Source organism: Ostrea edulis, chromosome 4, assembly GCF_947568905.1.
Source record: "Ostrea edulis chromosome 4, xbOstEdul1.1, whole genome shotgun sequence".
NCBI lineage: Eukaryota > Metazoa > Mollusca > Bivalvia > Ostreida > Ostreidae > Ostrea > Ostrea edulis.
This window is the reverse complement of record NC_079167.1, coordinates 80946258-80970791: the sequence shown is the minus strand read 5'-3', so window position 1 is coordinate 80970791 and position 24534 is coordinate 80946258. Positions and strand designations below refer to the sequence as shown.

Here is a 24534-nt window from a genome sequence, read left to right as displayed (position 1 = left end):
TTATGGCACAAAGTAAAACATATCACAATTTGTTCTACATAATACACAGAATTGATGCAACAGTGGACAATACGTGTCCTGATATTTTGATTGTGTGCGATGAGGAGCTGATTGTAATGAGAGATGACCACTAGCACTAAGTCTATGTGTTGTACATATGAAGAGGTTTAATACCTATTTTAACATTACAAAATCAAACTATTAGGAATTATTTGTTTTTTAATATTTCTAAGCACATTTTCTCTAAAATTCAATTCAAAAGCACAAATCATTTGAATTGCCCCATGGGGGGGGGGGGGGGGGGGGGGGGGGGGTTATTTCAATTAGTATCATTGCTTTTCATTAGTTGTCATCAAATATAAAATCTGCATTACAACTGAATCTTGTCCATTACCTAGTGTGTAGTACACTCTGAATATAAGTCCAGCAACTTCAGAGTGTGAGATAGTGACATTTGAAAATAACGAGACTAGACTGTCAACATAATATTCAGAGGTCAAAAAATGCTGAACTTTGGCACATTCTACATCATTGTAACAATGTATACATTTAGTACCAAGTATGACCATAACAATATCTATAATAAATATTTCAAAATTAATGCACATATCCTACATTTTGCACCATCTTAATTATGTATGAATGAAAGTTATTTCCTATTGACCTTCATTAGCACAATCTGCAATTGCTTAGTGCTGTGTTGTTAACACGTGGTATATGTATACACTGTTAGAAACAAAACTGGAATGTTGTATCTTCTACAGAAAATGTGATGAATCTGTACAAACAAGGTAACCATGGCAACTCTCTACACAAAATGAATTTCACTTTATTAGTAGCACCTCAAGGACATCTAATATTGAAAAAAAAACACATGGTACTTGATAAAACTTATATATATAGATACACTGCATAACACAAATTACAGGGCACTTGTTAAAGTACCATACATACACATTCTCATTTTAATTTTCATTAGTTTCAAAGATTGAATAAAAACGAACAGAAACCGTCCAAAATCAGCAGTTTATAACCAACATGTCTATATCAATGAAACCATTCGCTCTGTTTCAGCACCGTTCATGTATGCATAAGTAGATGACTTTATTTTCAGCAATCTTGTGTTCATGGATACAGAAATAAATGAGAGTACAGGTACACTCTGATAAACGGGAATACTTTTTCTTCAAACATGAAACTTTTTTTACACCCTAGGTATGACAAGCACAGAAATATCAAACACATGTACGCGCACACACACACACACACACATTCTGAGCACCGTACAAACACACATGTACATCTACTTGGACCTGCCATTTTGAAAGTGGAGAATTGTTTTCTCAGTGTCTCTCATTGTGTTTTTCAATATCTACAAATAACACAATAAACAGAATACTACACACCAGACAATACAACTAATAATAAGTTAAATCAACAGGCACATCTCACACAGAAATAAGTGTACTACCCATCTCACACAGAAATAAGTGTACTACCCATCTCACACAGAAATAAGTGTACTACCCATCTCACACAGAAATAAGTGTACTACCCATTGCGATTTTTGTACAGATTCTTGAATATTATTGCACCATTTACATGCATAGACGTGCAGTAATTCAACATTTCACCCGCTATGATTGAAAGGTCTGTATTCCTTTCTAAACTCAAATGTTCCCCCTGTAGCTGTGCAACACAGATGAGCGATATACATGTATCGCCTCTAATATGGTACCTTCTCTGGTCAATATTCTTCTCTGAACACAAAACACCCCTGACTGAACACAAAGTTCATCTTCACACGAGATTACCCTTGCTCCAGTCTTAATCATTTGTAAGTTTGCATTTATGATGCAAGTCAAAATCCAACACAGGAACATAAAGGCACATTCCTTTAAATTAAACACCCCTTGATATAAATATAGTTTTGGAGAAAATGTGGAGAATGAAAGGAAAATGTAAAAAGAGCACAGGGCACAAAACTATTGATTTGAGGATTAAATGTCTACAAAGTTATAAAATTCGATGATCAGAAAAGTTAACAATGGGATATTCATACATTGTACTTTTTGTTTGAACTAATTATAATCCTCGTCTATAACTGACTAGTTCTCACATCTGTTGACTAGTTCTCAGATTCGCTGCTATGTAGAAGATTCTATGGCACACACTTCTATCCTCATCCTCCGGTCTAGGAGGTCTAAAATTTCATCTTATCGGTGATTTCATCCTGAAAGTTTTTGTAAACAACTTTTTTGCAAACACTCCATGCAGGGATTGAGCAATTCTTGGCACTCGGATGTTTTAACCTTGATATACTGGTTAACGCTCAGTTCTTAGGTCCTGGATGTACCATTTTTTGCTGTGGCCCAATAGTGTATTGGGTTTAAATTGTGAATTCGGTTTGAATTGGTATGTCCTAGTTTTGAACTGGTAATTACGTCCTCTCCAGAGGTCAAAATCCTTCGTGAAATGTTCTCGGTAGGGCCTATGGTGGACTGGAGAAGACTCTCTCTTATAATATGCTACAAGTGGAATGGAGGTTTTCCACGGGCATACATCAAAAGTAGGAATCTGAATCAACGTCAAATCCGCTACCGGTGCTCCGTCCGCCCTGAGACGAGCCATTTTCTGAGCTGTCGGAGATATTCAGTGATTCGTCAGGACAGAAGTAAGGCAACATATCCTCCTCTGTCTGAAACAGAAGAAATCAGTCAGTACTGGTGTACACATCAGTCAAACATCTAGAGAATTGTCAACAGAAGAAATCAGTCAGTACTGGTACACACATCAGTCAAACGTCTAGAGAATTGTCAACAGAAGAAATCGGTCAATACTGGTATACACATCAGTCAAACTTCTAAAGAATTGTCAAGAAAAAAATTCACATGTCTACAAAAGCATCAAATATATTTTTGCTGACAAAATCATTTTCAATAATTTGATAAATGAACGAGTATAAAACACACAATATTCCATCAGCAGTAAAACCAGTCCTTTAAGTTATAAATTTCTTACGAATGATTAAAAATTAATTGATTATACTTTTTGTTATAAATTGATTATACTTTTTGTGACGTGTATATTGCTTTGCAGGTGACACAACAATGGTACCATAAATATTATCCTATAGGAAAGACAGTCCTCACAAGGGATTATTCTACATTAATAAATAAACTTTTGAAAAAAAAAATTCCTCACAAATATCCATATCAGTTCTAGATTAATTCCAATATTGTATAGATTATGTTTAATAGTTAGATATTCCTATGCTTCCCGAAGTGCATAACGTTTTTTAAATGGTGGATATCAATACACATATATACATGTATCTAAGCATACGGCCATACACCAGAAGCTTTGGTTACAGCATAATATTGACAAATTAAGACAAAATGCGACCGGGTAAAATAGCTCAAGTGCAAAACCGATACCAGGGGTTATACTTAGCTGTTACACGGATGAAGCATCTGTGCATAGTGGGAAATTTCTTAAGAATAATACTACCTCTAGGTAAGTCTGACGCCAGCGAAATGGAGACATTACCGGGGTAAGCATCATGTCCGAGCCGGGGAGGGACACACTACTGGACCGGCTGGAGCCGTAGATCCGGTTCTGGAAGACTGGAGCTGGGCCCCCTGGTAACACAACCACAGGCATGTCTCGATAGAGTGGACCTTCGTGTTCTAAACCCTCCTTTTCTTTCTTCCTGCTTAATCAACACAATTTTTACATATTGGTTATGTTATTATTCACAAGAATATTTGGTATCAAGAAATTTTCAAGAAATTCCAATGATGCACTACACGAGATAACTCATCCTCATTGGAGTGTGACATTATGAGATAACTCATCCTCATTGGAGTGTGACATTATGAGATAACTCATCCTCATTGGAGTGTGACATTATGAGATAACTCATCCTCATTGGAGTGTGACATTATGAGATAACTCCTCATTGGAGTGTGACATTATGAGATAACTCCTCATTGGAGTGTGACATTACGAGAAAACTCATCCTCATTGGAGTGTGACATTATGAGATAACTCCTCATTGGAGTGTGACATTATGAGAAAACTCATCCTCATTGGAGTGTGACATTATGAGATAACTCATCCTCATTGGAGTGTGACATTATGAGATAACTCCTCATTGGAGTGTGACATTATGAGATAACTCCTCATTGGAGTGTGACATTACGAGAAAACTCATCCTCATTGGAGTGTGACATTATGAGATAACTCCTCATTGGAGTGTGACATTATGAGATACCTTTTACTCACTGCAGATTGGATTTACACACCAACACTGGCTAATAGTGAAGCTATAAACAGATATTTACCAGTATATGTTCACACCACTAACCTGCAGGATCGGTACAGACACATTCCAATCACAATGAAAATGACAACAGCTCCAACCCCCACAGTGGCTCCTATAATGCCTCTCATGGAATCGTCTGAAGATAGGCATCACATTTATCAGAATATGCATACAAAGTCTATTACACAGATTTTATGTACATTAGTCTTGACCTGTACTGCTAGTTTTATAATACTGTTACAGTTCTACATCATGTTACACATAGAAACTAATATACATAGAACACATACTGATTACAAACTCACCTTGTTGAAGAGGATGTTGGTTTGCTAAAAAAAGAAAATATGGAAACATTGAATTTCATATTGCAACTTTTTACAAAAAATCCCTACAGGTGAAATGTTTATCAATCAAACTATAAAATTCCTTTCTGGTAAAATGTTCCTTAATTAAACATTATGGAACAAGACATGAATTCCAATAAATTCGACTATACTTACATATGCAAGTTCTGTTGCGGCGTTCATACCCCTCCTCACAATCACACTCGTAGAACAATGGCGTGTCTCGACATTTCTCATTTTTGCCACACTCTGCCACCCCGGTCACACATTCATTGACATTTCCCTCCACGCAGTCCGAGGGACTACGGCTCCCCTCCAGTAGTGTGGTCTGTCCCTGGGCACACTTCAGACACTTGTTCTGACCACGGGCGGGCTGGTACTGACCTAGGCCACACAGGAGACACCTGTTGTTGGAGGTGTACGACCCCTCAGCACATACAACTACAAAGAAATGTTACACATTAAACTCCACAAAATTCAGCATGAATGATTCAGACTTGACATCTGAGTTTTCTGGTTTTTCCGGTTATTCTGATACTGTGCCACAGTGTTAATCGTTACTCATCAGAAGCATACAATTGTTCACCCACCAATGCTACACTGGTCCACTGACCAACTTGCTGTGGTAGGCGTAGTGGTGCCATACGGACACGGCTGGCATGATGCTTGAGTCGAGTCTCCCTTGTAGAAGCCCTCATTACATGGCTTACAGACTCCTTTCACTGACAACTCCTCCCCAGCAAGACAACCAGCTGTAAATACACAATGTATTAAAGACATTCAGCTGTAAACACACAATGTATTAAAGACAACCAGCTGTACATACACAATGTATTAAAGACAACCAGCTGTACATACACAATGTATTAAAGACAACCAGCTGTAAATACACAATGTATTAAAGACAACCAGCTGTACATACACAATGTATTAAAGACAACCAGCTGTACATACACAATGTATTAAAGACAACCAGCTGTAAATACACAATGTATTAAAGACAACCAGCTGTACATACACAATGTATTAAAGACAACCAGCTGTAAATACACAATGTATTAAAGACAACCAGCTGTACATACACAATGTATTAAAGACAACCAGCTGTAAATACACAAAGTGTTATCATAATCCCCCAATGTACACTACACAATAGTCATTCACCAGGAAAATTTGTTTTCCTTAACAATACATTGTATGTGGTGGATTTCACCTTCACAATTTCATGAGCCTAGGACAAAGCAAGACACTGTCTTCCCTAATTCCAAGTTTATGTTATCTTTGACCTTGACCCTGACTAAAATTCTAATTGATATTTTCCCATTTGAGCTTCCTCTTCATTAAGATTTTGGAATAATTTTCTCAGAAACAACTCATTAAGTCACGATATGTACAGTACATACGTCTACAAGACTGCTCTGATGTCGCTCCGTCCTCTAAAGTCATTTGACCGTTTGGACACGACTGACACATCCGGCTGCCCGTGGAGTTCTGGTAGTAGCCACGTGGACACTTTTTGCACACATTGGTAACATCCTCAGCATACTGACCGGCTGGACAAATAGCTGTATCAGATAAAATGTAAACACTTGAATCAATCTCGCTAATTACCAGTACTAACATAATTTTGTGTAAAAAATAAATTAGTGATGAAATAATATTACTCATTTCACAACAAACTAGATTATAAAATTAATTAATCTCCCCCCCCCAAAAAAAAATCAGAAGGAATAGAAGGGATATAGTAAAGCAATGGTTTGTTTGTATCAGGGGATGCATGGTGCATCAGTTTCAGTGTTGTGTTGATATACATGTATATCCAGTTGTATGTAATTGTAAAAGATACAGTATATATTTTTGGATAAATCTGATTTTTTGGGTTTCCTGTACTCCAACCTGGAATTTGGCATTTTGATATACAGGGACGTTTGTGGACACAGTTTCTGTTAGTTCAAATCAGATTGAAATGGAATTTGACAAATCTTTTTTTTTTTTTTGGTGGTGGTGGTGGTGGGGGGGGGGGGGGGGGGGGGGCATATATGTCCTCCTTGGGAAAGGAGGAAAAAGGAAACACATATATTCTAATCAAAACATGATCCCAAGTTTTAACTAATTTTGTCCATTTTTCGTACTTCTTAATTACTCATGTGCAAGAATGACTACAGAATTCCCTCTCCTTTCAGAACACAACAACATATAACGTAGCCTACTGTAGCATTGTGAGAGGGTGGTGGATCCTGGATCTTGACTTACTGTAGCATTGTGAGAGGGTGGTGGATCCTGGATCTTGACTTGTTTTTCCTGGAGGACATGGTGTACACTGAGTTTGCTTCTCCTGATCATTGTAAAATCCAATCGGACACAACTCACAGATACCTGGACTACGAAGCTGGTTCTGGAAGCTGCCTACGGCACAATTCACTGCAAACACACAAAACATCATATCTAAGTCATCCAAACACAAATATCACAGCTAATCCAAACATCTAATCCAAACATAAAACATCACACAGTGTACAGCTGCATTTAATCCTAACAATGATGTAAATGTATACTGTTTTGGTGACCAGTAATTTTGTGGTACTCTTTGTTCTTCCTTTATAAAATTGAACACTTGACTTGTGGTCTGCCACGAATAAAAAAGTAAACATTAATGAAACCCCAGCAGTTATTCTGCCATCAGAACACTGCAAGGCTTGTACATTTCTCTCCTTAAGATTACAATGTAAATATGTCTTGAATTTCCATTTGCCAACTTTCAAAGAGAAACTTTACCATGTTTTTTCCAGCATTCATTATTGGCAGCAAACGTTACCATGGTTACAGTACTATTGAATGATAACAAACGTTACCATGGTTACAGTACTACTGAATGATAACAAACATTACTATGTTTACAGTACTACTGAACAATGACAGGTGAAGATAACGAACAGTGATCAATCTCATAATGCAAACACGGAATACAAATAAAGAGTTTAGCAAATACGGACCTCTGGACACATCCCAGAGGTGGGATCAGGTGCATAGGAGGAGTAAGCATGCCCTGTTGACCGGTTACTCCCGCCGTGAGTCCTATATCCCGATCAGGTAAACGGAGTTATCCATAGTCAAAATCAAGCGTGCTGAGAACAGCCTAACAGTCTGTATGACACACGTCCGCATTTGACCCAATGATAGATTGCATTCATTTGGCCAACTAGATCATTATAATGACCATAGAATTTGAAAAACAAACTTGACCATGATTACAGTTTTCCTTATTGATAATGAAGTAGTTACGTACCACAGTATTCCGTAGTTCCTGCATGTTTCAGCTCCTGGCCGTCCGAACAATTGCACTGTGTGGTCAGTATCACAGAGTCATTCTGGGCAACAAATCCATTGCTGTTAAACTCTCCTTTCTTCACAAAAGTCTTTATACTGTCCAGTGGCTGCAAACTTGTCGTCTCCAAAGATGCTCTGTAACATCAGCAGTGTATTGAATAATTAAATGTTAATACAACACAGCAGTGTATTGAATATTTAAACGTTAATACAACACAGCGGTGTATTGAATATTTAAATGTTGTTCACAGTAGTGTATTGAATATTTAAATGTTAATACAACACAGTGGTGTATTGAATATCTAAATGTTAATACAACACAGCAGTGTATTGAATATTCAAATGTTGATACAACACAGCGGTGTATTGAATATCTAAATGTTAATACAACACAGCGGTGTATTAAATAATCAAATGTTAATACAACACAGCGGTGTATTAAATAATCAAATGTTAATACATCATCTGTTACACACTTCAGAACCAAATAGTGAAATTTCTACTTGAAAAGTTTTTCCAAATACTCCGCACATTTCAAAGATTAAAAAAAAAAAAAAAAATAGAAAAATAGAACAACTTTGAGAACATGTAAACTATGTAGGCCGCTTACTTGTCTACGGGGAAGTTGAATCGCACGAGATACGAGGAGTCCACAGCCTGTCGGCGGCGTCTCTTTCTCTGACTGACGTCCGCTGAGCAGTGGATTTGGACCTGCATGTTACACACCTGGTCCGGACACAGTTTGAACTCCTGGTTCCACTTGCCCATCACTTGGTCAAAGATCTGGTTCAGACTCAATCTCAGGTCCTCAGTACATGTCGGGCCGGCAAAACTGATGGTACCAGTCACTCCAGCAGCAGGAGGAAAAAAGGCTAAAAGACAATCATCCAATTATCGCTCACTCATTCTTATAAAATGCTAAACAAAGTTGTTACTTAAATGCTGTGAACAATTTTAACAAAAGAATTTTCTAAGGAGGCTAATCAATTTTTCATAGATATGCACAGGTTAAGAAACTTTTAACACATTTTTATGAAGAGCTTGGACAGGTTAATAAACTTTTAACACATCTTTATGAAGAGCTTGGACAGGTTAATAAACTTTTAACAAATCTTTATGAAGAGCTTGGATACCTGCACATGCTGGGAAAGTGAAGTTCTCTCCCCTGGGTGGGTCCCACTGTCCACTTAGTCCACACGTGTAGAACTTGGGGACAGACTCGCTGAATGCGTGAGTGGCTGGATTGTCACAAGACAGTCTGCAGTACGTCTCACTCCCCATCGTCAGACAACTGTGATTCACCCCCTCTGGAACAGCTGGTACTTCACAGTCAAAAGCTGTAAAATGTCATCATTCTCCAGTTACATGCGTTCTAAAGGCATATTAAAAAATTGGTCTAAGATGAACTTGGCTATCGTTGAAAAGTTGATGCCAAGATGCCCTTCTATGAAATTAAATGAGCAATATGTCATTGTGTTAGAGAAGAAAAACCAATCTAAAAATCTTTTCAAACTGTCATATTGGGACTAATACCCCTTTGACAGGTTCATCCAAAGTGATGCAGATTTAAATTACGACACATTCATACAGACTTCTACAGTGCATTATATACATGTAATTACAGGACAATGGTTGTCGATTGACCTTGTCTGACTGAGACAAATAATCTTGAATCAACCATTTGGCAATACTGAAATGTTGTGCTAAGTATTAGCTTTAAACATACCTCCATATTAAAAATATACCTTAAGCGAAAAATTCAAATTTTCTATTGATAGTGACCTTAGCCAAGTGATCTTGGATTAGGGTTATGACACTTCAACTAATTAGCAACCTTTCTACTAAGGAATTGTGCTTCTAATTTCTTTGTGTTTTAAAGTTCATTTCAAATTCTTTTTTTACCAGTGACCTACCAAATGACCTTGGTTAAGGGTCAAAACCTGGCCATCATCAACCTTTGTAACAAACTCCTGATACGTCTGCATTACGTACACAAATTATGACCCGTACAAAATGTTCACATATTTCTGCGACCTTGACATTAGGTCGCACAGCAAATTACTGAATAGCTCTCCATCTGTTTCATGACTTAGGAAAATTGGATTTTAACAAATAATGAAGAAACTACAGTGAATAATATTAATATCAATTAGCTTCTTATTCTATAATTACATGTTAGAGTAAATTATCTTGAGAACAACCTTCTCTTGATATGATATAGAGGGGTAAATATTCTATCGATTTCCTGCTTTGAAATAAAAGGAAATCACTTACGAGTAACAGCGACATGGAAGGTGCAGTTTCCCGTGTTGTTGGCAGCATCAAAAGCCATGTACATGATAACATATTCCCCATAGGCCAACACTTCCCCTACAATCACAAGGCACAAATTTCTGGTCATAAATATACAAGCACGAACTTCCAACCAAGCACAGAAATACTAAGATTACATGTCACTTCTTCTAAAACAAAACAGTGAAAAATCTAAAAATCTTTCTGCATTTCATACATACACATGTACATATATGTACAGTGTACTTGTATTTACGATATGCTTAATGACATTTCAACTTTCCAGTCCTTGTACTGTAAGGACTGGAATATTACCATGGTTACCTGATCTGTGGGTCTGGATCACATTCACCACACCCACATCGTCAAAGAAGGTGGGTTCTGTCCAGTTGACCAGACTCAGTCGATTGGAACTGACCACTCTGAAATTGCTCGGACAGCGTGTGACCACAGGCGGACTCTTATCAATCTTGATGCTGCAGTCATGCCCCTTGTACCCAGCTGGACATCGCATACCTCTGCAGATTGAAGGTTCGTTCACCTCCAGATCACCCTTGATGTTAGCCTGTAACTCCAGCCAGGGACGGCCGGTTCCTGGGACAGGGATGCAGGACTTGGATAAACTGGAGACAACGTTTGGATCTAACTGGTTCTGGAAAACCTGGAGCTGACTCACTTCACCATAAAACTGTACCTGACCAAGCACTGGCTGTAATGGTTGACCCAATAAGATCTCCACTCTGAAATTCATTTTTTTCCCCAAATTGAATGGAAATCTTGCATTTCATTCCTGGCCACAAGTCTACACATTTTGTTCTACTAGAGGCACTTCAACAATCTTTACTGATTTATATGTTAGAAGATTTTTAAATGCCCTCTATATTAGATTCAAAACAAAAATTGAAATGGCAGAACTAAATTTTCAAGTTTATAATCTCACTAGTAATCACATAAAAAATGCCTTATGAATAATATCATTGAAATGAAAGCTGTATGTGTTTAACTGAGTTTAAATAATGAACTATAATCACTTGTTAAAGTCAATTTACACCAACCTATTCGGCAAGTTCATCTGATTGTCACCTGCCACTTTTGAGCCGTTCAGGAACAGGGACCACGCCCCCAAATTCACCTGTGTCCAGGTAAAACACACATGATTCCATAGAGCATTGTTCAGGTTCCAAGAATCGGACCTCTCTTTGGCTGTGACTGAGAAGTTGTTTTCACGGATCTCCAATACTTTTTGTAACACAGTGTCATTTCTGAAAGAAATTAAGTTTCTATCAATATTGTTGACTGTAATAAAGGAACATCACCATATGTCTAGAAATAAAGGCATCAAGTCCAAATCACTGGCCACGTTCATACATATGAAAATCTACCCACTCCTCACTACATCAACATTAGAAAATATCAGATCTAATATCTCTTTATCTGCTTACCTGAGAAAATTTAACACCTGCTCGCAATGCTAAAATAAATAATTTACCACCTTCTTACAATGCTAAAATCATAAAATTGACCAGAAGAGTGCCTTACATTGCTAAAGTGAGAATGGTTTTGTTTTGGCCAGTGTTGAAGGATCGAATCCACAGACAGAAGGACATCTCCCCTTCCACCGGGATGGAGGTTGTCGTGGATGAACCATTCAAACCGTGGAAAAACAGGTCAAAATCTGAGGACTTTTCTGAAAGCAAAAGATTCACTGCAGTCATTGTGTATAACAACACATCGATTATACAATCATATACATGTACATACATTTAAATGAAAAACAGGACTTTTGCTAATCCATACTTTCTACACAGATCACCTATATGATTTTGTGCATCAACATAGACCTTGTATTCTCTTATCCAGATATTATACAGTACTGTACCCCTGCATGGTCCATCCATCTTATCCAGATATTATACAGTACTATACCCCTGCATGGTCCATCCATCTTATCCAGATATTATACAATACTGTACCCCTGCATGGTCCATCCACCTTATCCAGATATTATACAGTACTATACCCCTGCATGGTCCATCCATCTTATCCAGATATTATACAGTACTATACCCCTGCATGGTCCATCCATCTTATCCAGATATTATACAGTACTACCCCTGCATGGTCCATCCATCTTATCCAGATATTATACAGTACTACCCCTGCACGGTCCATCCATCTTATCCAGATATTATACAGTACTACCCCTTCACGGTCCATCCATGACAAATTTGGTCAATGTGGCATGGCATTAGTAATTTACACACAAATTTTGACATGCACCTTGATCTGCAAATGTCGATTACCTAGAGCATCCCATTGATTGCATGCAAGTATCACCAGATGGATCATTTAGGTAAAGGTTCAGGCCAACCTCGTGCACATTATAGGTTTGCAATATTGACTGCTTCACATTATAGCTATAGGATGCCTTATGTAAGTGATTCTATACAATCACTCATGTTTATTCAGATCTAATGGGATGAAATGAGTGCTGAACTTTCCACACGGCTACATGTACGCAAGTCAAAGAATATACATGTCTAACAACAAGAAATATTGTGCTGACATCTCAGCGCGTTCACACAGAGTGTATAGTACTGTCATGTTCATACCTTTTCCGCAGTCAAATCCAGTGAAGAATGGAGAACACACACAGCTCCCATTCTGACATGTTGATCCATTTTGACATACATTGTGGCTGAGACAAGGATCCACTCTGACATCACACTTCTTCCCTATATAACCTGAGGTACAGTTACATACATAGCCACTGTGGCTGTCAGCACAGGAAGCTCCGTTTTCACAGGGGGACGACTCACAGGTGATTATTTCTTCTGAACAGTTTTGTCCAGTGTAGCCTAATATAATCACAAAAAACTTTTCCTTTTAAAAATAACACCCACAAAATGATTATATTAAGTTCACTTCCAGATAATAACAACACTATTCCTTATATTCACAAGTCGAGCAGATTTCCTGAGCTATTGTTAAACTGCTACTCACCGTACGCACATGATACACAGTAGTATCCGCTTGTACTATCAACACAGTTACCATTATTCTGACAGGGCAGGGAGAGACAGTAACTGATTTTGTGTTCACAGTTGACCCCCGTCCACTCCAGCGGACAGCTACAAAAAACGGAAACATGTTTGTATTACACGCATAGCAGAAAATTTTACTAAGCATCACTTACATGAATATACATGTACATGTAATTTTCACCTTCAGTTAATCCAGGGTTTGACAATTAAGTTACTTAATAGAAGCAGTGATTCATACCCCTACCATTACCCTTAATTTCACCAGCATAATTTTAAATTTTAAAATATAAAGTTTTTACCATCTTAAATACATTACCACTAATATGCTCCGATGGACAGGAATTATAATTTGACATTAGCAAATGACTTCTCAGAAATCAGTACAGCAACATATTTTTGCTACCCCTCCTCCATCTCCACACCCCCTTTCAATGCCTTCTCCTTTTCCAATACCCTTATCTATTGTCCAGCTATTTGTTTAGGCTTACTGTATTACATTAGTTAAAACCCTAAAAGTTTACCCTCTTTGTAATGCTAAATGAGACAGAAAGTGGGTATATCAGGAAGTAAGGGGGCATGGGGGGCACTGTAACATGTCAGGAAGTAAGGGGGCGTGGGGGGCACTGTAACATGTCAGAAGATAACGAATCCTCAGAAGACATAGTGGTAATTTACAGATTTCTATTTTCAAGACAACCAACCTGCAGGAAAAGCCATTAACTAGGTCGTAGCAGGTGCCCCCATTCCTACAGGGATGTGAGCTACAGTCGTCCACATTGACATTACAGGTAGTGTTGGTGAATCCCTGAGGACAGCTGCATGTAAAGCCATTGTCCAGGTCTGTACACGTCCCTCCATTCAAACAGGGCATTCCTGCACACTCATCTAGAGCCACCTACATAAAGATACATCAATAACTCATTGTAAAATGTTTAAGGCATCATTACGACTGAGCCTAAATTTAATTGTATATCCAATTCTGGCTAAATTTATTGGTGGGAATTTAATTTTGTCAGAATTCTACGAGGTTACCAATTCATGAATTGTGATATTTTCTGTTAACTGTGTTTATTGGTACTTAAAACATGGAAAAAATTGAAAGAGATCTATGAAAGTATCACATTTTTTTCCCGTAATACACAATACTGAGATTGTAGAAATTGTCTATGTTCGAACTTTATCATGACGAATTCGATACAAACTTCGAGTTTGTAGACAATTTCAATATTCGACCTTTATCATGACGAATTCGATACAAGCTTTGAGATTGTAGACAATTTCAATATTCGACCTTTATCATGACGAATTCGATACAAGCTTTGAGATTGTAGATATTTTCAATATTCAACCTTTATCATAACAAATTTGATACAAGCTTGGAGGTAGAATGACATTTTCAATATTCGACCTTTATCACAAAAAATTCAATATACATGTAAGCTTAGAGGTAGGAGACATTTTCAATATTTGACCTTTATCATAATGAATTTGATACAAGCTTTGGGATTGCAGACATTTCAATATTCAACCTTTATCATGACGAATTCGATATAAACTTTACACATTTACCTCACAGTATATTCCGGTATATCCTGGCATGCAATCACACCTCCCAGCACTGACATTACAGGAACCTGCATTCTGACATTGGAATGGACAGCTGGTAGTGCGCTGCTCACACCACTTACCTACAACATGGAAACCATAGAATTACAGGATATATACTCATTCACAATATGTGCATTTATTTCTCTATGTAGTTGTGTATCAAGTCTAATTCACTATTTACATTTAAATTATAATACAAGTACAAATTTGTTATAGAACATTGTTGACACGTTCCTGTCCAGACCTTTGTTGCCATGGAGTACTATATACCTGTGTAGCTGTTGTCATAGTTACATTTTGCTGCTAAGTACTGGATACCTGGGTTGCATTCAAGATCGTAGCGACTACGTAGGGCTCAGTAGCGCTACGATCTTGAATGATGTGCTAGGCTAGCTCTACGTAGGTATAACAAGCGTTAATTCATACAGTGTGTTCAATAGACCTAGATAATCTAGCCTAGCAGTTAGGCTAGCCGCTACGATCTTGAACACAGCCCTGTCCTGTAGTTGTTAGGGTTATCCCTTGTTGCTATGGGATACTACACACCTGTCCTGTAGTTGTTAAGGTTACCCCTTGTTGCTATGGGATACTACATACCTGTCCTGTAGTTGTTAAGGTTACCCCTTGTTGCTATGGGATACTACACACCTGTCCTGTAGTTGTTAGGGTTGCCCCTTGTTGCTATGGGATACTACACACCTGTCCTGTAGTTGTTAGGGTTGCCCCTTGTTGCTATGGGATACTACACACCTGTCCTGTAGTTGTTAAGGTTACCCCTTGTTGCTATGGGATACTACACACCTGTCCTGTAGTTGTTAGGGTTGCCCCTTGTTGCTATGGGATACTACACACCTGTCCTGTAGTTGTTAGGGTTGCCCCTTGTTGCCATGGGATACTACATACCTGTCCAGCCACTCCTGCACACACAGGTGTAATCATTGTTCCCATCAATACAGTCTATAGCTGTCGTCAGGTTACAGGGAAAGGGAGTGCACTCATCTCGATTTATCTCACACCTCTTCCCTTGAAAACCTGCACAAAAAAAGCAAATTATAACGAAAGGAACTAGTACATACAGATAGCAATGAATAGGAGACATTGCTGATCTTCAACACTGAAAGTATGGGAAAAAACACCATACATAAGTATAACTGTCTCTATTTTGTTAGAGTTGAATACAAGTACTGGCACCATTCAATGTTTTCCTAATCAAACAACTTTAACAAATGGTTAATTCCTCACAGCACCTGCTTACCTGGGGGACAGCGACAACTGAAGTCATTGTTCCCAGGAATACATATAGCGGAGTTCAGACAAGGGTCGGCTAAACATTCATTTGTGTTGTTGGTGCAGTCTTTTCCAGTGAAACCAGGCTGCAAAAATAACATTGGTGATATCATGGTCTTCATGTAAGAGCAAATCCTACAACATTTAAACATTCTAAAACACAATTTGTATGTGTCCCAAGATTTCTTGTACGGACACAACAGACGGACAGGTCGACAAGATTGCCAACAGCATACAACAGATCTTAGCCATGAAGTTAATAGGACATGTATAAAAGTACAAAAATACGTACATTTACACTAATCAACAACCAATACAATTGTTGTGTTTCAGTAATTCTATTATCAATACATTCACATTAAATGCACAAGAAAGCCAATTAATCATCATTTTAATCATAACCTTCTCTAAACCTACATATATATCCACTGTTCTTACTATCTAAAAGTCACCAGTTTTATATCGGATTCCAGAGAAAATGTCAAACAGAACATCAATATCTTACAGAAAATAAACAAAATAACTCAGCTTGTAAAAATGAAATATTTTGTAAGCATCCTTGGTTCTGACAATTAGACGGTATTACATGGTTTTGACAATTAAATGGTCTGACATGGTTCTGACAATTAAGCAGTATTACGAGAGCTTCTTGTACACAGCACCAGACACGGAACACTTACCTTACAAACACAGGAGAAATTGTGAACACCATCTATACAGTCCCCATGCTCTCCACAGAAATCATCTTCACATTCATCAATCCCCAACTCGCACTGAGATCCAGTATACCCTAAAACACACATGTATTTATAGAGACTTCTCTTATTTCAATAGAATTTTAAAGTTTCGCCATTTTTTTCTCCTTAGTTCATTATAACCAAATTTCATTATACAGTAAAATATGGTTATAATGAACCTCCGCGGCCATCCATGACTTGAGGTATCTAAAGTTTATATAATCTGGTACAATCTAGTAATATCATAAATATGAGAAACAGTTTACCCAAAAGTTTGAACAAATTGCAATTAAGTTACACAAGCTTAAACTATACCCTCTGTTCAAAAAGTCCAAAAGCTACACATGTCTAAATGCATGAATGTTAAGCAGTTTTTATAGTATATCTATAAATCTGATCACCTCAGTTACAGTGGAATTGGCCATCAGTTTCACATGGACTTCTCTAAACCTTTTCAATGCATATCAAGAGCAGAAAAATGTGACAAGTGGACACATTACCTGGGACACAGGCACATTTTCCAGACATGTAGATTCCTCCATGGAAGCATGTCACCATCGTCTCGGGCTCCAATTCTGTACAGTTAACTCCCCTGTAACCCGTTCCCTGTCAAACATCATCAATGTAAATCTCATATTGCAATACATTATACAGTATTCAAACGTACAGAATAAATATCAACACTCAGTAAAGAATAACATTGCATTAAAATTTAAATTGAATTCCTGTCATTGAATATAGTTTGGTGAAAATGACATCAAAATACTTCAGGGAAACTTACAGAACAATCGCACTGATATTGACCAATCAAATTGATGCATTTGCCTCCATGGAGACATGGGTTGGGTGAGCACTCATCAATATCTTCAGAACAACTACAAAGAGAAACACAAAATACTATCAGGTGCCCCTTATTCAGTGCATTTGAAACTGATGCTAACTACATGATTTCTATATTTGATGTCCTGCACAGAGAATACAATCAGACCTTAGTCCCGTGAATCCTTCGAAACAGTTACAGTGATGCCCAGCCTCGCTGATTCGACACGCTCCGTAGACACACAAACAGGGTGACAGTGGGAATTCACAACGATCGCCTGAGTAACCTAAAACAGCAAAGTCTGTCGTCATTCACAGCAGGATAAATTTCAACAGCCCTTTTTGTTAGATTGAATTGAAAACATGTCCACCTAGAAACACTGAACATGATAGTTAGGATAGAGAGTCAGTGCTTGTCTAATTCACCTTGAAACACGGAACACGATTAGTTGGGATAGAGAGTCAGTGCTTGTCTAATTCACCTTGAAACACGGAACACGATTAGTTGGGATAGAGAGTCAGCGCTTGTCCGATTCAGGACTTGCAGATTAATCATTTTTGACTTACATATTTGACTATATCTATTATAGTAGATTTCATTCCTAATTTTCTCTGCCCCAGACACTAACTGCCCGGTACTGCAGGGGTTGGCTTTAGTCCCGAGGTATTGTAAATATACTGACCTGCTGGACAGTGACAGACTGGGCGGTCACTCAGTACACCGCATGTTCCACCATTCATACAGGGTTCACTGTCACACACACTGTAGAAAAGCTCACAATGATAACCTAGAATATAACGAAAACACACACTGTAGAAAAACTCACACTGACAACCTAGAATATAACAAAAACACACTGTAGAAAAACTCATACTGACAACCTAGAATATAACGAAAACACACTGTAGAAAAACTCATACTGACAACCTAGAATATAACGAAAACTCACACTGACAACCTAGAATATAACAAAAACTCACACTGTAGAAAAACTCATACTGACAACCTAGAATATAACAAAAACTCACACTGTAGAAAAACTCACACTGACAACCTAGAATATAACAAAAACTCACACTGTAGAAAAACTCACACTGACAACCTAGAATATAACAAAAACTCACACTGTAGAAAAACTCACACTGAAAACCTAGAATATAACAAAAACTCACACTGTAGAAAAACTCACACTGACAACCTAGAATATAACAAACACACACTGTAGAAAAACTCATACTGACAACCTAGAATATAACAAAAACTCATACTGACAACCTAGAATATAACAAAAACTCACACTGTAGAAAAACTCATACTGAAAACCTAGAATATAACAAAAACTCACACTGTAGAAAAACTCATACTGACAACCTAGAATATAACAAAAACTCACACTGTAGAAAAACTCACACTGACAACCTAGAATATAACAAACACATACTGTAGAAAAGCTCATACTGAGTCAGATTTATTATATCACCCTGTGGAGTCAGACTTACCATAATATCCCGTGGGGCATGTACAGCTGTACCAATTGTCCGTGTAGTTTGGGAGACATGTCCCTCCATTCTGACAAGGGTTGGGTCTCTTTGCACAGAAATCAGTGACTGCAGGTCAATATAAAACCACATATTCAAATCCATCCATCCAACAAATTTCATTCAGAAGAAATTTAAAACAAAACCATAAAAATAAATTTTCTGTATTTGAAATAACAAGTTTTCCCAATATTTACCTTTGCAGTCAGCCAGGCTGGACTTGCCAGCGCCTTCTGTAGCGTTGCCCTGAGGACATGGTGTACAGTTTGTTGACATTTGCGTGGAGGAGTAGTAATTCCACGGACAATCAATACATGGCCCAGACTCTGTGTCCAACCCTGTCTGACTATACTGGCCAGGAGGGCATATAGCTAAAGAAAGAAAGTGACTCATTTAATAGACAACCAATATATGGCCCCCTTCAACTCCATGTTGAGACTTCTTATGTCCAGCCCTCATAGACTATACACAGACAAGGATGACATATAACAAAACTACAGAACATTAGTAATCAACATACATCCAAATTACAGACAATCAGTACATGGCCCCGATTACATGTTCAGTACATGGCCCCGATTACATGTTCAGCCCTATCCTGTGGTACTGATAAGGTGGGGTATAAAACTACAATTTTGTGTTCAGCCCTATCATAATGTACTGATTAGGCGGGGTATAAAACTACAATTTTGTGTTCAGCCCTATCCTGTGGTACTGATTAGGCAGGGTATAAAACTACAATTTTGTGTTCAGCCCTATCCTGTGGTACTGATAAGGTGGGGTATAAAACTACAATTTTGTGTTCAGCCCTATCCTGTGGTACTGATAAGGTGGGGTATAAAACTACAATTTTGTGTTCAGCCCTATCCTGTGGTACTGATAAGGTGGGGTATAAAACTACAATTTTGTGTTCAGTCCTATCCTGTGGTACTGATAAGGTGGGGTATAAAACTACAATTTTGTGTTCAGCCCTATCCGATTGTACTGATTAGGATATAGATAACTAGCATGATGTTACTGGGTTTTTACTAACTTATACAAAGGAATACTACTACATGATGTTACTGGGTTTTTACTAACTTATACAAAGGAATACTACTACATGATGTTACTGGGTTTTTACTAACTTATACAAAGGAATATTACTACATGATGTTACTGGGTTTTTACTAACTTCTACAAAGGAATACTACTACATGATGTTACTGGGTTTTTACTAACTTCTACAAAGGAATACTACTACATGATGTTACTGGGTTTTTACTAACTTCTACAAAGGAATATTACTACATGATGTTACTGGGTTTTTACTAACTTCTACAAAGGAATATTACTACATGATGTTACTGGGTTTTTACTAACTTCTACAAAGGAATACTACTACATGATGTTACTGGGTTTTTACTAACTTCTACAAAGGAATACTACTACATGAGGTTACTGGGTTTTTACTAACTTCTACAAAGGAATACTACTACATGATGTTACTGGGTTTTTACTAACTTATACAAAGGAATATTACTACATGATGTTACTGGGTTTTTACTAACTTCTACAAAGGAATACTACTACATGATGTTACTGGGTTTTTACTAACTTCTACAAAGGAATACTACTACATGATGTTACTGGGTTTTTACTAACTTCTACAAAGGAATACTACTACATGATGTTACTGGGTTTTTACTAACTTCTACAAAGGAATACTACTACATGATGTTACTGGGTTTTTACTAACTTCTACAAAGGAATATTACTACATGATGTTACTGGGTTTTTACTAACTTCTACAAAGGAATACTACTACATGATGTTACTGGGTTTTTACTAACTTCTACAAAGGAATACTACTACATGATGTTACTGGGTTTTTACTAACTTCTACAAAGGAATACTACTACATGATGTTACTGGGTTTTTACTAACTTCTACAAAGGAATACTACTACATGATGTTACTGGGTTTTTACTAACTTCTACAAAGGAATACTACTACATGATGTTACTGGGTTTTTACTAACTTCTACAAAGGAATACTACTACATGATGTTACTGGGTTTTTACTAACTTATACAAAGGAATATTACTACATGATGTTACTGGGTTTTTACTAACTTATACAAAGGAATATTACTACATGATGTTACTGGGTTTTTACTAACTTATACAAAGGAATACTACTACATGATGTTACTGGGTTTTTACTAACTTATACAAAGGAATACTACAACAGAAAACTTGGAAGTGCATACAAAGTCTATAAGCCCTATAATGTATGGAGTAGAAAAGTTTATAAGCCCTATAATGTACGGAGTAGTTAAGTCTATAAGCCCTATAATGTACGGAGTAGTTAAGTCTATAAACCCTATAATGTACGGAGTAGATTCATGATTGTAAAAATACAACTACACATTTCTTCCATTAAGAATTTACATATAAATCAAATACATGCAACATAACAGAAATGAATGTGTTAGTGGTCCCTGTACCTCTACACTGTGTGGAGCTAGCAGCCCCGGATTTCTCTGTAGACCGATTGCTCGGACAGGGGATACACGACATGGCTCCCTGTTGGTCAGCATACTGGCCTTGTGGACATTTGATACAGGGCTGAAGTCCGTTTACCGAGTATTCACCCGCCTGACAGGGCTCTGAAAATACAGTCAAAGAACTTAGACAAACTGTCAGTTGAAGATGTTAGTTGTATTATTCACTAGAACAAGACACCTGTTTGTGGAACGCCATGCCCCTGTAGATGGCAAAGTTAACTTTAACAAGTGATGTTGACCTTTATATGATTCATGTATGTAACAGGAGACACGGTGTTCACTGTGATGAACTTACTGAGACATGATGTTCACTGTGATGAACTTACTGAGACATGATGTTCACTGTGATGAACTTACTGAGACATGCTGTTCACTGTGATGAACTTAATGAGACACGGTGTTCACTGTGATGAACTTACTGAGACATGATGTTCACTGTGATGAACTTACTGAGATATGATGTTCACTGTGATGAACTTACTGAGACATAGTGTTCACTGTGATGAACTTACTGAGACATGATGTTCACTGTGATGAACTTACTAAGACATGATGTTCACTGTGATGAACTTACTGAGACATGATGTTCACTGTGATGAACTTACTGAGATATGATGTTCACTGTGATAAAACTTACTGAGACATGATGTTCAGTGATGAACTTACTGAGACACAGTGTTCACTGTGATGAACTTACTGAGACATAGTGTTCACTGTGATGAACTTACTGAGACATGATGTTCACTATGATGAACTTACTGAGATATGATGTTCACTGAGATTAACTTACTAAGACATGATGTTCCCTGTGATGAACTTACTGAGACACGGTGTTCACTGTGATGAACTTACTGAGACAGGAGACATGGTGTTCACTGTCACACAGCTGACAATCCCCGGATATGAACACTCCACTCGCTATGCTGGGACACCTCTCACAGGAATGTTTAGTCTGGTCAGCATAGTATCCCAGGTCACACTGAACTGTAAAAAGAACAAAAACATGTCATTGAATACTTCATCCATTAACACACAAAAACACTAATACTCTGCCACCAACACACAAAAACACTAATACTCCGCCCACCAACACACAAAAACACTAATACTCCGTCCACCAACACACAAAAACACTAATACTCTGCCCACCAACATACAAAAACACTAATACTCCGCCCACCGACACACAAAAACACTAATACTCCACCCACCGACACACAAAAACACTAATACTCTGTCCACCAACACACAAAAACACTAATACTCCGTCCATCAACACACAAAAACACTAATACTCTGTCCACCAACACACAAAAACACTAATACTCCGTCCATCAACACACAAAAACACTAATACTCCGTCCACCGACACACAAAAACACTAATACTCCGCCCACCGACACACAAAAACACTAATACTCCGCCCACCGACACACAAAAACACTAATACTCCACCCACCGACACACAAAAACACTAATACTCTGTCCACCAACACACAAAAACACTAATACTCCGTCCATCAACACACAAAAACACTAATACTCTGTCCACCAACACACAAAAACACTAATACTCCGTCCATCAACACACAAAAACACTAATACTCCGTCCACCGACACACAAAAACACTAATACTCCGCCCACCGACACACAAAAACACTAATACTCCGTCCATCAACACACAAAAACACTAATACTCTGCCCACCAACACACAAATACTCCGCCCATCAACACAGGACCCCTGCAACACAATCTAAATTGAACCCCTAGAATCTGAGTGATTTTACAGAATTTGTACCCAATGTCTTACCACACGTTAGACTAGTTTCGTTGCGCACGCTGTCTAGGGGGCAGGTAATTGCGGTTTTATTGGCATCGAGTGTGACGTTCACATCACCACAATCTGGGCTCACAAAGAACGAACCGGACTGGTACCGCTCCACCATTCCCTGCATGAAATCATCCATACACTGGTAGAATTTCTGACGGTGGACCTTTAATTGGGTCACGACCAGAGTGAGTACTAGCGAGTCCTAAAACAATCAAATAGTCATTAGTACAAATAATTACTATCCAAAAACAAAGAAAATATTGTAGATTTACATTTACAGTAAAAATCTGAGACGTCCCTTTTTCAAATATAAAGGTGAAATGTGGTTTCAATGCAGACATTTTCCAAATTGAAAGACAAACACGTAGATACATTACACACATCACCTGGAGTGACAAATGGTGCAGAGCGTTTCTTATTCTAAAATCAACATAGAAGACATGCACACACACACAGTAAATCCCACCTGATTTTACTGTGAGCCTAATAAATGTATAGAATTCCTAAACAATGAACATGAAAAGCACTCATCCATCCCATTCCTTGATTGTTACTACTGAATACCGACAAAGACATTTTGTCTTGTTTCACAATTTACTGATTGTCTCCAGCCTGCAGGCCTTCAAATGAAGATTGTTGTACAATCAACATCTAGTGCTGATCATCTTCACAAGTCAAGGGTTATTGATTCGTTACCTTGCACTAACCCTTGACATCAGTCGCTATTTAAAAGTTGGGCTCGAGAAGAAGGATGACGCAATACGCTAAAATTAATCAGCCAATGGGATTTCTTGTTTCAGATGAAAGTTTGGTAAGGGAATAAACAGAA

The 24534-nt window shown here is 37.8% G+C and overlaps 1 protein-coding gene across 10 annotated transcripts in view; it reads right to left on the bottom strand.

Annotated features, from left to right (window-relative positions):
• Window positions 1-285: 285 nt before the first annotated feature.
• The window catches only part of LOC125672273 (uncharacterized), a 92068-nt gene continuing 67819 nt past the window's right edge, over window positions 286-24534 (bottom strand). For 5 of the 10 annotated variants that reach the window (XM_056163916.1, XM_056163919.1, XM_056163921.1 and 2 more), the window contains 31 exons: window positions 23685-23907; window positions 22725-22856; window positions 21813-21974; window positions 19522-19695; window positions 19286-19393; window positions 18469-18573; window positions 17955-18072; window positions 17748-17841; window positions 17467-17572; window positions 16910-17019; window positions 16198-16315; window positions 15846-15974; window positions 14904-15022; window positions 14036-14229; window positions 13294-13421; window positions 12903-13148; window positions 11830-11977; window positions 11346-11552; window positions 10615-11030; window positions 10273-10368; window positions 9132-9335; window positions 8609-8870; window positions 7958-8133; window positions 6925-7092; window positions 6075-6236; window positions 5262-5423; window positions 4828-5112; window positions 4633-4656; window positions 4370-4463; window positions 3511-3715; window positions 286-2698 (listed from right to left, as the gene is read on the bottom strand). In XM_056163916.1, coding sequence (XP_056019891.1) covers window positions 2564-2698; window positions 3511-3715; window positions 4370-4463; window positions 4633-4656; window positions 4828-5112; window positions 5262-5423; window positions 6075-6236; window positions 6925-7092; window positions 7958-8133; window positions 8609-8870; window positions 9132-9335; window positions 10273-10368; window positions 10615-11030; window positions 11346-11552; window positions 11830-11977; window positions 12903-13148; window positions 13294-13421; window positions 14036-14229; window positions 14904-15022; window positions 15846-15974; window positions 16198-16315; window positions 16910-17019; window positions 17467-17572; window positions 17748-17841; window positions 17955-18072; window positions 18469-18573; window positions 19286-19393; window positions 19522-19695; window positions 21813-21974; window positions 22725-22856; window positions 23685-23907 — 5010 coding nt within the window. In that variant the 3' untranslated portion in view covers window positions 286-2563. Of the gene's footprint in view, window positions 2699-3510; window positions 3716-4369; window positions 4464-4632; window positions 4657-4827; window positions 5113-5261; window positions 5424-6074; window positions 6237-6881; window positions 7093-7957; window positions 8134-8608; window positions 8871-9131; window positions 9336-10272; window positions 10369-10614; window positions 11031-11345; window positions 11553-11829; window positions 11978-12902; window positions 13149-13293; window positions 13422-14035; window positions 14230-14903; window positions 15023-15845; window positions 15975-16197; window positions 16316-16909; window positions 17020-17466; window positions 17573-17747; window positions 17842-17954; window positions 18073-18468; window positions 18574-19285; window positions 19394-19521; window positions 19696-21812; window positions 21975-22724; window positions 22857-23684; window positions 23908-24534 lie in introns of those variants that run through there. The other 5 variants (XM_056163917.1, XM_056163926.1, XM_056163920.1 and 2 more) reach the window with 4 other exon arrangements.